The sequence below is a fragment of the Salvia splendens genome, chromosome 1 (assembly GCF_004379255.2).
Source record: "Salvia splendens isolate huo1 chromosome 1, SspV2, whole genome shotgun sequence".
NCBI classification, from domain to species: domain Eukaryota; kingdom Viridiplantae; phylum Streptophyta; class Magnoliopsida; order Lamiales; family Lamiaceae; genus Salvia; species Salvia splendens.
In genome coordinates, this window is record NC_056032.1 from 39728971 (window position 1) to 39740649 (window position 11679).

At 36.4% G+C, this 11679-nt stretch overlaps 1 protein-coding gene and 1 long non-coding RNA gene across 2 annotated transcripts; one reads left to right on the forward strand and one right to left on the reverse strand.

Annotated features, from left to right (window-relative positions):
• The first annotated feature begins 5111 nt into the window (after positions 1-5111).
• On the forward strand, positions 5112-8002 carry LOC121750483 (rop guanine nucleotide exchange factor 3-like). The gene is made up of 8 exons (XM_042145023.1): positions 5112-5324; positions 5624-5927; positions 6001-6117; positions 6196-6350; positions 6455-6529; positions 6623-6925; positions 7007-7351; positions 7442-8002. The coding sequence occupies exons 2-8, from the start codon at positions 5669-5671 to the stop codon at positions 7559-7561; spliced, it is 1374 nt and encodes a 457-aa protein (XP_042000957.1). The 5' UTR covers positions 5112-5324; positions 5624-5668; the 3' UTR covers positions 7562-8002.
• LOC121751205 lies at positions 6458-9695 on the reverse strand. Its single transcript, XR_006040023.1, has 4 exons — positions 8032-9695; positions 7071-7252; positions 6762-6916; positions 6458-6526 (listed from the first exon to the last, which is right to left on the reverse strand). It is a non-coding gene; the product is annotated as an uncharacterized LOC121751205 (long non-coding RNA).
• Positions 9696-11679: the final 1984 nt, after the last annotated feature.

Genomic DNA, 11679 nt, shown 5'->3' on the forward strand with positions numbered 1-11679 from the left:
TGCCTTCTTTGCTTTTCCAAGTATACACTGCTCACAGGGGTCCATCTTGTTGAAATCTCCAGAGATCAGGCCCTTCTTGATGAGTTCTTTCAAGCTTCCTTCTGCTGGATGGCCCAATCTCTTGTGCCATAGCATTATGGAATCATCTGACACTGCATTGCTTTCTCCATCAACAGCCTTAGCCTTCAGATAATAGAGAATGTGCTCTCTGTCAGCCTCCATCATCACTGCATTCCCAGATTTCACAAGCATCTTTCCCTGACTCATCAATATGGTGAACCCTTTCTCCTCCAGCATTCCCAATGAGATGAGATTTCTTTTCACTTCCGGAATATACCTCACCCCAGTTAGGATCTTTATAGAGCCATCTTGCAAACTTAGCTTCACTTTCCCTATCCCTTTGATCTGACACACATGGTTATTTCCAAGAACTACAGTCCCTGATGCATCCTGAAGATCATGAAACCAAGATTTGTTGGGGCACATATGGAAGCTGCACCCTGAGTCCATTATCCACCTGTGACTGATCCCATTATCACTGACATTCATGAGTTGAGCAGGGGGATCAGTACTCTCTACACAATCAGAAGTGTTGTGGCCCTCAGAGGCTAGTTTTCTCTTCCAGGCATGGCAGTCCTTCTTCAAGTGCCCTGGTTTCTTGCACCAAAAACATGCTCTGGTTTCCTTCTGAGCATCAGAACTTGAGGGTTTAGAGCCCTCAAACTTTTTCTTGAAGTTCTGCTTTTTGAACTTCTTCACATTCAAGGCCTCTGCAGCTTGAACATTGGAGCTTGCAGAGCCTCTGCTGGTAGTCTTCTGGAGTTCCTTAGCCATCAAGGCCGAGTAGACTTCTGCATAGGTGATAGGCTTATCTCTGCCATAGATAATTGCATCACTCAACTGGTCATACGAGCTAGGCAAGGCATTCAATGTAAGAATGGCCTTGTCTTCATCTGAAATTTTAACATCCACAGAGCCCAGATCATCAATGATCTTATTGAACTCCTCCAACTGCTCTATGATAGATTTTTCACCAGAAAAACTATAGGCATAGAGCCTCTTCTTGAGATACAGCCGGTTAGCCAAAGATTTTGCCAGGTAAACTTCATCTAACCTGTTCAAGATCTCCACCGCAGTCTTGGCTTCTTGAACTTCCCTCAAGACCTTATCTCCAAGGCACAGAATCACTGCAGAATGTGCCTTGAGCTGCATCTCCTCCATCTTTGCCTGAGCTTTATCATCAAGCATTGGAGCCTTTCCTTTCTCTTCTGTATTTGCAAGAACTGCGGCCAAGCCTTGTTGAATCAAGACCGCCTTCATCTTCATCTTCCACAGGCTATAATCATTCTTGCCTGTGAACTTTTCTGCATCAAGCCTTGCTGCCATCTATGAAACCGTTTGATCCTCTGCAAATCAGCTTCAATATCCCCTTCCCACAGACGGCGCCACTTGTTGGGATTCAATACGCACAAGACTTTCACACACACTCAGGTGAATCACACACACACTCACAGTTGTATGATAACTCACAATGCAGAAGAACACACACTCACACTTAGAGTATCGAAGATGGTAATCTTGGAGAGAAAACTTGAAAACTCTTTATTGATTTTCACTACTCACTACGTACATGGTTTTGAGCTATTTAAAGCTCTACAATCAAGTAGCAACTGCTACTATTAACTACAAGAAGAATCAAGAAAGCAAGAAGAATAACTGCTATATCTCGGCTAACTAACTGCTGCTCCAACGGCTAGTTTCTCTAGGCCGAACTTCCTTCTCGGTTCAAGACCGAACTGTTGCTTCTTCTTTCTCGGCTCAAGACGAACTCTATTCTTGACTCAAGACCGAACTTTCTTTTCGGCTCACAACCGAGCACTATCTTCGGCTCACAACCGAGCACTATCTTCGGCTCACAACCGAGCTCCCTTCTCGGTTCACAAACCGAACTTCTTTCTCGGTACACAAACCGAACTCCTTTGCTTCTCGGCTCAAGACCAACTGTCTTCTCGGCTCAAAGCCGAACTCAAAGCCGAGCTCAAAGCCGAGCTTCCTTCTTCTTCTCTTCTTCTTCCAACTGAAATGAGCACTCCATTATTACAAAAAAACACACAACTACACATCCAAGAACTACAGAAAGAACTTGGAATCAGCATGGCTTCCATGTCAACACAAAATCAAGAAAATCCCTCATATGCTTAACCAGGCACCATCATCCCAAAATGTTACTGTTACCTACTCTGAGTGGAAAATATTTCTGGGGAACTCAGCTGAAACAATTCCCATTTATGTTACAACAGAGGCCTAGAGGATATGGCAAAATTTCAAGTATATCAATAATTGCAGTTTCATCAGTGACACAGAAGTTTTACTTCAATTAGATCCCAGTAATGGGAAGCTTGATAAACAGAAGAATCACAAAAATGAAACCAATAACCCCTTTTAGCATCAAGGACGAAATACAATTTATCAAAACCCACCATGTATCCATACAATTAAATTTTCCATGCTTCAAAGAACCTATACGAAATTAAAAGCAATTAAAAAAAATTAAACACTGGTTATTCCTTCTACCGGATTTCATACGCGATCAATATACACAGGGTGCTTCTGAATTTAGTAAACCGTAAACAAGCAAAAAATTATGTAATAGTTTCCGAATTTTACAATCAAACACCACAATATCAAACCTATGAGACTCCGCCCAGGCGGCTGAAGACTGCGCGCGGTGAGACCGGACGGCGCATAATGCATGGAAGCTGTCATCGCTAGCGGCTGTGGCATTTTGGCAGCTCCACCACCACCACCGCCGGCCTACATAACTTTCAATTATCACTCACGATTTTAGCAGTTCCTATATTAAAAAAAAGGTTTCAATCATATTCTGCTTTCATCAGTGCATGGGCTTTAGCTGCAAATAAATAAAAATGGGCTTAAGCCCATAAGAAATATCTATGACAACTTCAGCCATTGCCTCCACTCTCGTGAAAAGACACAACTAACCTAATTGAAAAGTAAGTGAAAGAAAATAGTGAGAAAATGACATGAAGCTACATAACTCAATCACTCACTTGAAGCTTGAGATGGAGATGTTTAACGATATGAAACAGCTTCCTATAGCCTGACCAGTTGTATTGCTGAGGGTTATGAGCTTCAACTATGCCCCACCAGCAATCAACCATCAACTATGGTAACATTAAAGATGAGCAAAAACTTAGACAGACACACATTCTGGAACTGATTTCTGAAAGAAGTTGTATAATGCAATTCTAGCCAACAAATCCACTGAAGATGGATAGATTAAAGCTATATATTTTAGATTATGAACACAAAGTTGTTTGCTTTTCAGAAGTTGATTTAAGAGAAACTCATTAACTAATCTTCAATGAATCAATTACTATAACACAATTATGTTCTCAATAAATAGAACAACATAAAAGTTGTAAATAATAGTTTTAAATTTATCCTAGAAAATCAGTGAATTGTAACTCTCAGCCTCAGCAAAGCACTCCTCATCTTCTACTAACAATTGATTTTTGATTTTCGATTTTCATCTCCCTCGTCAGAATACTCAAGCGGAAAAGAGAAGGAATTAAGAAATTCAGCTGCTCGTGCAGCGGGCGGATCATCAAGTGGAACGCATATTTACTTATTTATATGTTACATCTTCATCCATCCATAAAATACCAATTCATTTACACTTTACATAGATCTCACGAATCACGGTAATACTACATTTATAACCCTCACATCAATTTTTCCTTTCTTTTAATTTTTTCTTATTTATGAGTATATTCTAGTTAAACTGATTTATGCAGAACCACGCTATCATTTCTTGGAGGATCATATAATACGTGGTTGTGTTGAAAATGAGAGGCCTCAGAAAGCCTTGGATGTCTTTTTGGAACTGCTTGCTTGTGTGGTGAAGAATGAAAGATGCTGATGAACTTATCATCCATGAAGTCATTGGAGCATATAAACTCATGTTGGATGAGATCAAAAATCAAAAATAAAAATAATCTACACGAACACATACTGCCACATTTCGATGACAGATTACTTTTCAAGAAACATACAAGGAAACCAAAATATAGATCTGATCAAACATAAAGTCCCATTGCTACTATACTTTTTTTCTTTTTAAATGTTTTTTAACTGTACAAATAGATTAAAAAAACGGTTCACATCTATAATCGCTGTAACTTAATCACGCATTGATTTAGTTTATGATTGACAGTAAGCACAAATTTCAAGGAAAATTTAATTGTGATGGAGTTGGCCGATTTGCATAAACAAAGATCTTATATTTTTCTGAAACCTTTCTTTAATTAATTAATTTCTTATGCCACCCATTGACTATTTTGCTATCATTGAAACACTCCTTTAACTCATGCACGTTGTTAAGACCCATTTGTGAACCTAATAACAGGCAAATCATGATGTGCACGTCTATCACTTCAATACCTAAGTATGGTTCAAAGAATCTATATTTATTTAATTAAAAATTCAGCAGTGTTTCTTTATGTTTTTTTTATAAAAATGTTAAGCAAGAATCAACACATTTTTTTCATTTTGATTTTTATGATTTCAAAACGTTTCTACATTAATTCCTATGACATCTTTACTCATATTAGCTTTGGTACCTCTATCTGATAAAAGTATAAAGCGAACAATCTTATCTCATGTAATTAAAAATAAAAAAACCACAAGATTAATTCCACCAACTCCTTCTGCATCGATTTACTCAAATTCATTTATACCTTCACAAATTAGAAAATATTGGGCATATGAGTAGAACTAATACACTAGACTTGCATAATTTCTATATAAAAAATAAGTCGGCAAGAACTATACTTATAAAATAATTACTTGTGAGTAGACTACATTAAAGTCATCATCTTTTTTATATGTTATCTTTGCAACACCTTTAAAAAAAATTCCAAATGAAGCAGCCCTTGAGCTCGTGGAAGCATCCAAGACGACCTAACATTATTTTATAAAAGGGAGTAATTAACTATTTCTATAATTATATATTAGGTAATATATTGTACTAATATAACCCCCCATCTTAATTATTTCATTGGCAACTAACACATATCACGCCACTATCCCAGCCAATCCCACTCCCAATATCTCATTCCAAGTTTATTGCCTCTCCTTTACAAATTCTAATTCATACAATCAAAAGGGTTAGAGAAATTCTGGGTTTTATTATCTAAAAAAAAGTTGGTTTTGGAGAAGAAAAAGTGTGATAGAGAGAGATGTTTCAAACGGTAGCCCTTAATTCCCACTGTTCAAATTCAAAATCTTGTCACAATTAAAAGGTAAATAAAGAAAATATACCGTTGCTTTCTTTCCTAACTGCCGTTGTTAGCTTTATTATTCTTCTTGTTGTTTATATAAAAAGCTCAGTTTTGTTAATTCTCACCATTTTGCTTTACTCTTTGCAATAAAACTTTGCTACATTGTGCAGAATTTATTCAAACGTCTGAACATAAACAGTGACATTTACTTCCTTTTTTATCCTCTCTTTTTTCTCAACCTTTGTTATATGAGTAATTTTCCCGGTTTGGCATTCAAATTTGAATCTGGAATTTATGTATATTATCTGAATTCTTGATAGGTGATCAGTCCGAAACCATTGAAAAAAAGTTGCACATTGTGAGAAATGGAGAGCTTATCAAACAGTGATGAGAGTTACGATGCAGGATATCAGCCTTCTCCTTCTTCGGCAGATCATTCGCTTGACTCGTTCGCCTACTGCCGGACTAACTCTGAAGCCTCGGCCTTTTCCGAAGATCACAGCTGCTTTGAACCTGCCTCGCCTCTCAGCTGGCAAGGCCTCAAGTCCCCTGCACGCGCCGCCCTCTCCAGATTAGGCATGAGGCAGCACAAGCATGGCTTGGATGATGAGATCATGGATCTAGGTATGTGTGTGGGAGATTAATGTATCATGTTTTTTTCCTTTGAATTGTAATGATTGGGAAATAATTTTTACAGAGCTAGAGTTGATGAAAGAGAGATTTTCAAGGCTGTTGCTGGGAGAGGACATGTCTGGAAGTGGTAAAGGAGTGTGCACTGCTGTTGCAATCTCAAATGCCATAACCAATCTTTATGGTATATATATCTCTCTCTCTTTTTGTGTATCTCTCCTCCCTCTCTCTCTGTCTGACTTTTTTTCATTATGGAATGCAGCTTCTGTGTTTGGTCAGCAGCAGAGGTTAGAGCCACTGCATCATGAGAAAAGGATGATGTGGAAGAGAGAAATGAACTGTCTATTATCTGTGTGTGATTACATACTAGAATTCAGACCCTCATTGCAGACATTAAAAGATGGGACTACTTTAGAGGTATGTATCCATAAATAAATAAAATCTTACAAAATGAGGCAAAAATTGTTAAATTTACTTGCTGCCACAGTTTCATGTACTAAGGTGAAGATTCCAATTTGCAGGTGATGGCAAGCAGGCCAAGATCAGACATTCACATCAACCTCCCAGCCTTGAAGAAACTCGACGCGCTGCTCCTGGTAAAAAAAATACTAAAAGATGGATTAATAACTAATACTAGTAATAAATGAGAATTTGAACTCTGATGATGATGATGATGCTTTGTGAAACAGGATGTTCTTGACAGCTTCCGGGATAATGAGTTTTGGTATGCTGAGCAGGGGAGCATGTCAGGGAACTCGACCCGTTCTGGATCATTCAGGAGGATCGTTCAGCCACAGACACAGCGGAATGAGGAGAAATGGTGGCTACCTGTTCCCTGCGTCCCCCTTGGTGGCCTCTCCGAGAAAAGCAAGAAACATCTGAGGCAGAAGCACGACCGTGCTAGCCAGATTCACAAGGCAGCAATGGCAATAAACAGTGGCATTCTTTCTGAAATGCAGATCCCAGAATCATACATGGCTACCCTGCCCAAGGTAGTGATGTTTAAATTCTTGGTTGTATATATTATGAAAAGAAGAAGAAAATGCTAACTGTGTTTCTGCAATATTACTCAGAGTGGAAAAGCAATTGTGGGAGATACAATCTACCGCTATATGTACAATGCAGAAAAGTTCTCACCTAATCATCTGCTTGATTCTCTCAACATAAGCTCCGAGCACGAAGCCCTCGAGCTGGCAGACAAAGTCGAGGCTTCCATGCACACATGGCGGAGGAAAATTTGTATCGCTCACTCGAAAACATCATGGGAAGTGGTTAAAGATCTCGTGTCTGACATAGATAGGAATGACAAGAACCATATCCTGGCAGCAAGAGCGGAGACTCTGTTATTCTGCTTGAAGCAGAGATACCCCGAGCTTTCACAAACTACATTGGATACAAGTAAAATCCAATACAACAAGGCAAGTTTCTCTTTCCAAATCACAAGATGAATTAAATTTTCGAATACAGTGCAGGGTGGATTTAACGTGTCTACGAATGTCATTTTGCAGGATGTAGGACAGGCGGTGCTTGAGAGCTATTCAAGAGTGCTTGAAGGTTTGGCATTTAACATCATTGCTTGGATTGATGATGTACTGTTCGTAGATGAAACGATGAAAAGTCAAGAGTAGCAGCAGCTAATATGAAGAAACAGGAAATTTTAGTGCAATTATTTGTTTTAGTATAGACAAGAAGAGAAGCAAGCCCCCTTCATAGACAATATTTTTGCTTTTCCAAATGAAGGAGCCAATTTATCATATGTAAATCATCCAATGTGCAGTCATTTTTCATGTACAGGGACTGATCATGAGTTTTAGTCATCCTAGAACTAAAAACCATATCAATATTGAAGTTTCCGCGACGGCAATAAGTCATTCATCACAATCAAGTCTTTCCTTATAGCTCAGTAGGAAAAAAAATACAATTCATTATTATGTTTAGGGAACTAGGTAAAATATCAACAAAGAAAAACCTCAAGTTTAGAGTAATTCATGTATATGCATGTAGCAATTCCATACATTATTCCTCCAAAAAATTTCTTGGAGTTTCATTCCAATAAAGAATCTCTCATTCCATGAACATCATCTATATAAAATGGAACCTTTCACAACTGAGTCTGCCGTTCTCTTTGAGTAGTAGAGGGAAAAAGATTGGGTTTGACGTTCTGACTCTTCAGTTCTTCAGCAGCTCGAAAAGAATCTTGTTGTTTAGCTCCTCCCAAAAAATATTTACACATGGTGAATTAATTGTATTTCCATCCTTGACACCTGCGACGTCAAACATGCTTTCCATATTTTCCCTAGGCTCTAATAAGATGAGGAGAAACAGGAACTTCACATCTTAGTCTTGCCACTCAAACGGCAAACCAAGTTTAAGATCCTAAATATGGATGGATTATAAATAAATTATGTTATAAACAACAAAATGAACATATTACAACTTGTAAATGAGAAGTGATATTCATGTTCTGGCTTCGCCAGATTTCAGGGGTAGAGGGAAGAAAAAACAATTGAAAGAATTTATAGCACACATGTTTACATGATATTACAGCATAAACTGATTCCTCAGATAAAGCATTTACTGGTTCAAAATATTCAAGGGGACTCATTCCTCTTTCACAAACGACGTAGATAGGCCAGACTGGTTTTCTTAGGCAAAACTTATCAAAGGTGGCTAAAACCTAGCTAAAGTAAAGACATACAGAAATTGGAACTGTTTGGATAAACACGCAATGTAAGAGAGCTTACTTCGAAGTAAAACTGAAAAGGAAAAAAGGACTTCATACATAATTATCTACATGTAATTTTTCAATACCAGTTTTTTTCGGGGCCAAACAGTTAACCATGAAAACTTTATTCTTTTAACTACTTTAGCTAAACCTCACCCACCATTGCAACTTTTGCCTAAGAAATCCAGCCAAGTCTATTTTTATCATTTGTGAGTAAGGAGAGTTTGGACATGTAAACCAGCAGAATGCTTGCCACAACAAATACATTTTTGAAATTTTAGTTCTATAACAAGGCAGATAGCTATAAATGGTTTAAAACTGATGCACATATGTTATGCCATAATTCACGAGACGATAAAAAACACTTGGAAGGCAACTAGCACATAGCAAAGTGGGAAACTTACCAAACTGATGCCGGAAAATCTTAAGACACATAGGTGAGTTTGTTATGAAGGAAGAAGATTCAATCTGTAACAACAAGATACCATATGCTAAGAAGTGTACGAAATCAGGGAAACAAGCAAACTATACCTCATTAGAATTCATTTAGTCTGAGTCATTTAGATAGAAACTGAGACTGCCAAAGCAAATTTCAAATAAGAATCAAATAAGTAATAATTTAGATCCTGAAACAAATAAAACATTTATTTCCACGTTCAGTAGCTTGTTGTATCTGCATTTACCTAATTATTTATTTTGAACAAATTCGAACCTTTTCCCTCTTGACCTGATTTTCCATACAAAAGAATATAGATTCAAGTCATGCAGCAGCAACAAGAACAAAAACTGATTCTTTCAAGTAGCATATAGAAGCAAATAAGTATCTAATAAAACCAGAAATTTCCAACAAAGAAGAACTTCAATCACAAAGGCAGATTCTCTCAATTGAAAAAAAATGAATAAAATATATTCTTGCGATTGGAAAAAAAAAAGAACAAAGAACAGACAGAGTGAGATGAACAAGTAGGGTTACAATGATGCAGGTTAAATAGGGAAGAAAAACACATCAAATTAATTGCAGTAAGCCAGTAATTCAAGTGAAGAATCTACAGTTAATAAATTGAGGTCCCTGCAAACATATATCGACCATCTGCAATTGATTTATTACCTTTTTTATATTATCTTTGAAGATTCAAATTTAACGGTATTGAAAGCACTGTGATTTATTTTTCATTTTTAGATTTATTATTAATAACAATTGCCCCACTATTATTTTCACAATCTTTCATTACTCTTGACCATGAATAGAATTGTTTAAAGTTATTTACGAAAAAGTTGGTGGATATCTCCGTGTATGAAGTGCCTAATGGTATACATGATTTAATGATTTGAATTATTATTGTCAAGTTAGAAGAAATATAGTAATAAAAACATATTATAAAATAATTATGTTTGATATTCGGATACTGATTTATTGGGTACGGGAACTCGCATCGGGTCGGCTAATCCAAATGCACAATTGGATCAAGTTCGGGCGGGGTTGCATTTACATTTTTAGTGCAGGCACGCGAAATTTTTGGATTGGGTACCCGTGGATACTTGATTCGCTACCTCTAATCTCAACTATAACATCGATGATAGCAATTTAGACGATGATGATGCTAGCCACCTCATTTTCATTGATTTAAAAACCAATGATTACTTTATATCCACCACCCATCGGTTCCTAAAGTCTGGACTAGATATGTACACTATGTACACTAGGAGTGTAAAGACTTAGAACGAGCATTTAACGTTCTGCAAACTTGTGTTTTCGATCATCAAAGGTACGACGTGTTTATGGTTTCGGAAAGTGCTTGTCGACATCATATATGTGTATTTGATTGTACAAAATGATTATTGAAGACGAATGTCCAATTACTCCTAATTGATCGACAATGATATTATCGGGAATAATCGTTAAAAACATACCCACTATATTTTCTTTACTAAAAAAAACAATACTACTATATTTTGAATGACTCAAATATAACAGTTTCTTTGTCCCATCAAACATCCTAAATATCAATTTATATTCCAATTGAAATTGCATAAAAAACTACGGAGTACCTATTTTGTTAAAATTACCTTACACATTATATATGATTGTGGAATTGAAAAAAAAAATGCAAAGTGGAATGAATTTATATAAATTACAATTAAAAAAATATTAAATATATAATATACAATGGAATTAAAATGGATTTTTGTCGTACGATAAAAATGAATATTAGAGAAAAAGAATACGGCTCATATTTCTTCAATTTTTTTAAAATTCATACAGAAAAAATTACAGAGTTCCAAATTATAGAAAAAAATCGTACGATAAAAATGGAATGAAATAAATAATGGACGTATAAAAATGACAAAGTGAAATAAATTTAAGATTGTATGGCCGGATTGTTATGTCCTTATTTTAAATAGACAAATCAACAGATTTTAAAAGTACATTTCTACATGTACAATGAGTAACTATTTTTCGTATTGATTTATAACATACACAAAGTCGGCATTTGACATAAGATAAATAGTTACTACTATTATATATTTTCTTCATCCTTAAAAAAATATAAATTACTCTCTTTCGTCCTACAATAAGAGTCACATTTTACCATTTTGGTCCGTCCCACAATAAGATTCACACTTCATTTTTACCATGAATGGTAAGTAGGTCTCACATTCCACTAACTCACTCAACTCACATTTTATTATAAAACTAATACTCCCTCCGTCTCGGGCTACTCGCTCATTTCCTTTTCGGCACGGAGATTAAGGAATGAGTGTATAGGAAAGTAAAAAATGACGGCTGTAGGTGAAAATTTTTACTAAAAATGGAAAGAGTGCAAGTAACTTGGGACGCCCAAAAAGGAAATAAGTGCGAGTAGTGCGGGACGGAGGGAGTATAAAAAAATGGATCATATTCCACTAACTTTTTCAACTCACTATTCTTTATATTTCTTAAAATCTGTGCTCACAATAAGAGTGACTCTTATTGTGGGACGGATGGAGTATTTTTTTAGTTCAGTAGTAGTACTATAAACT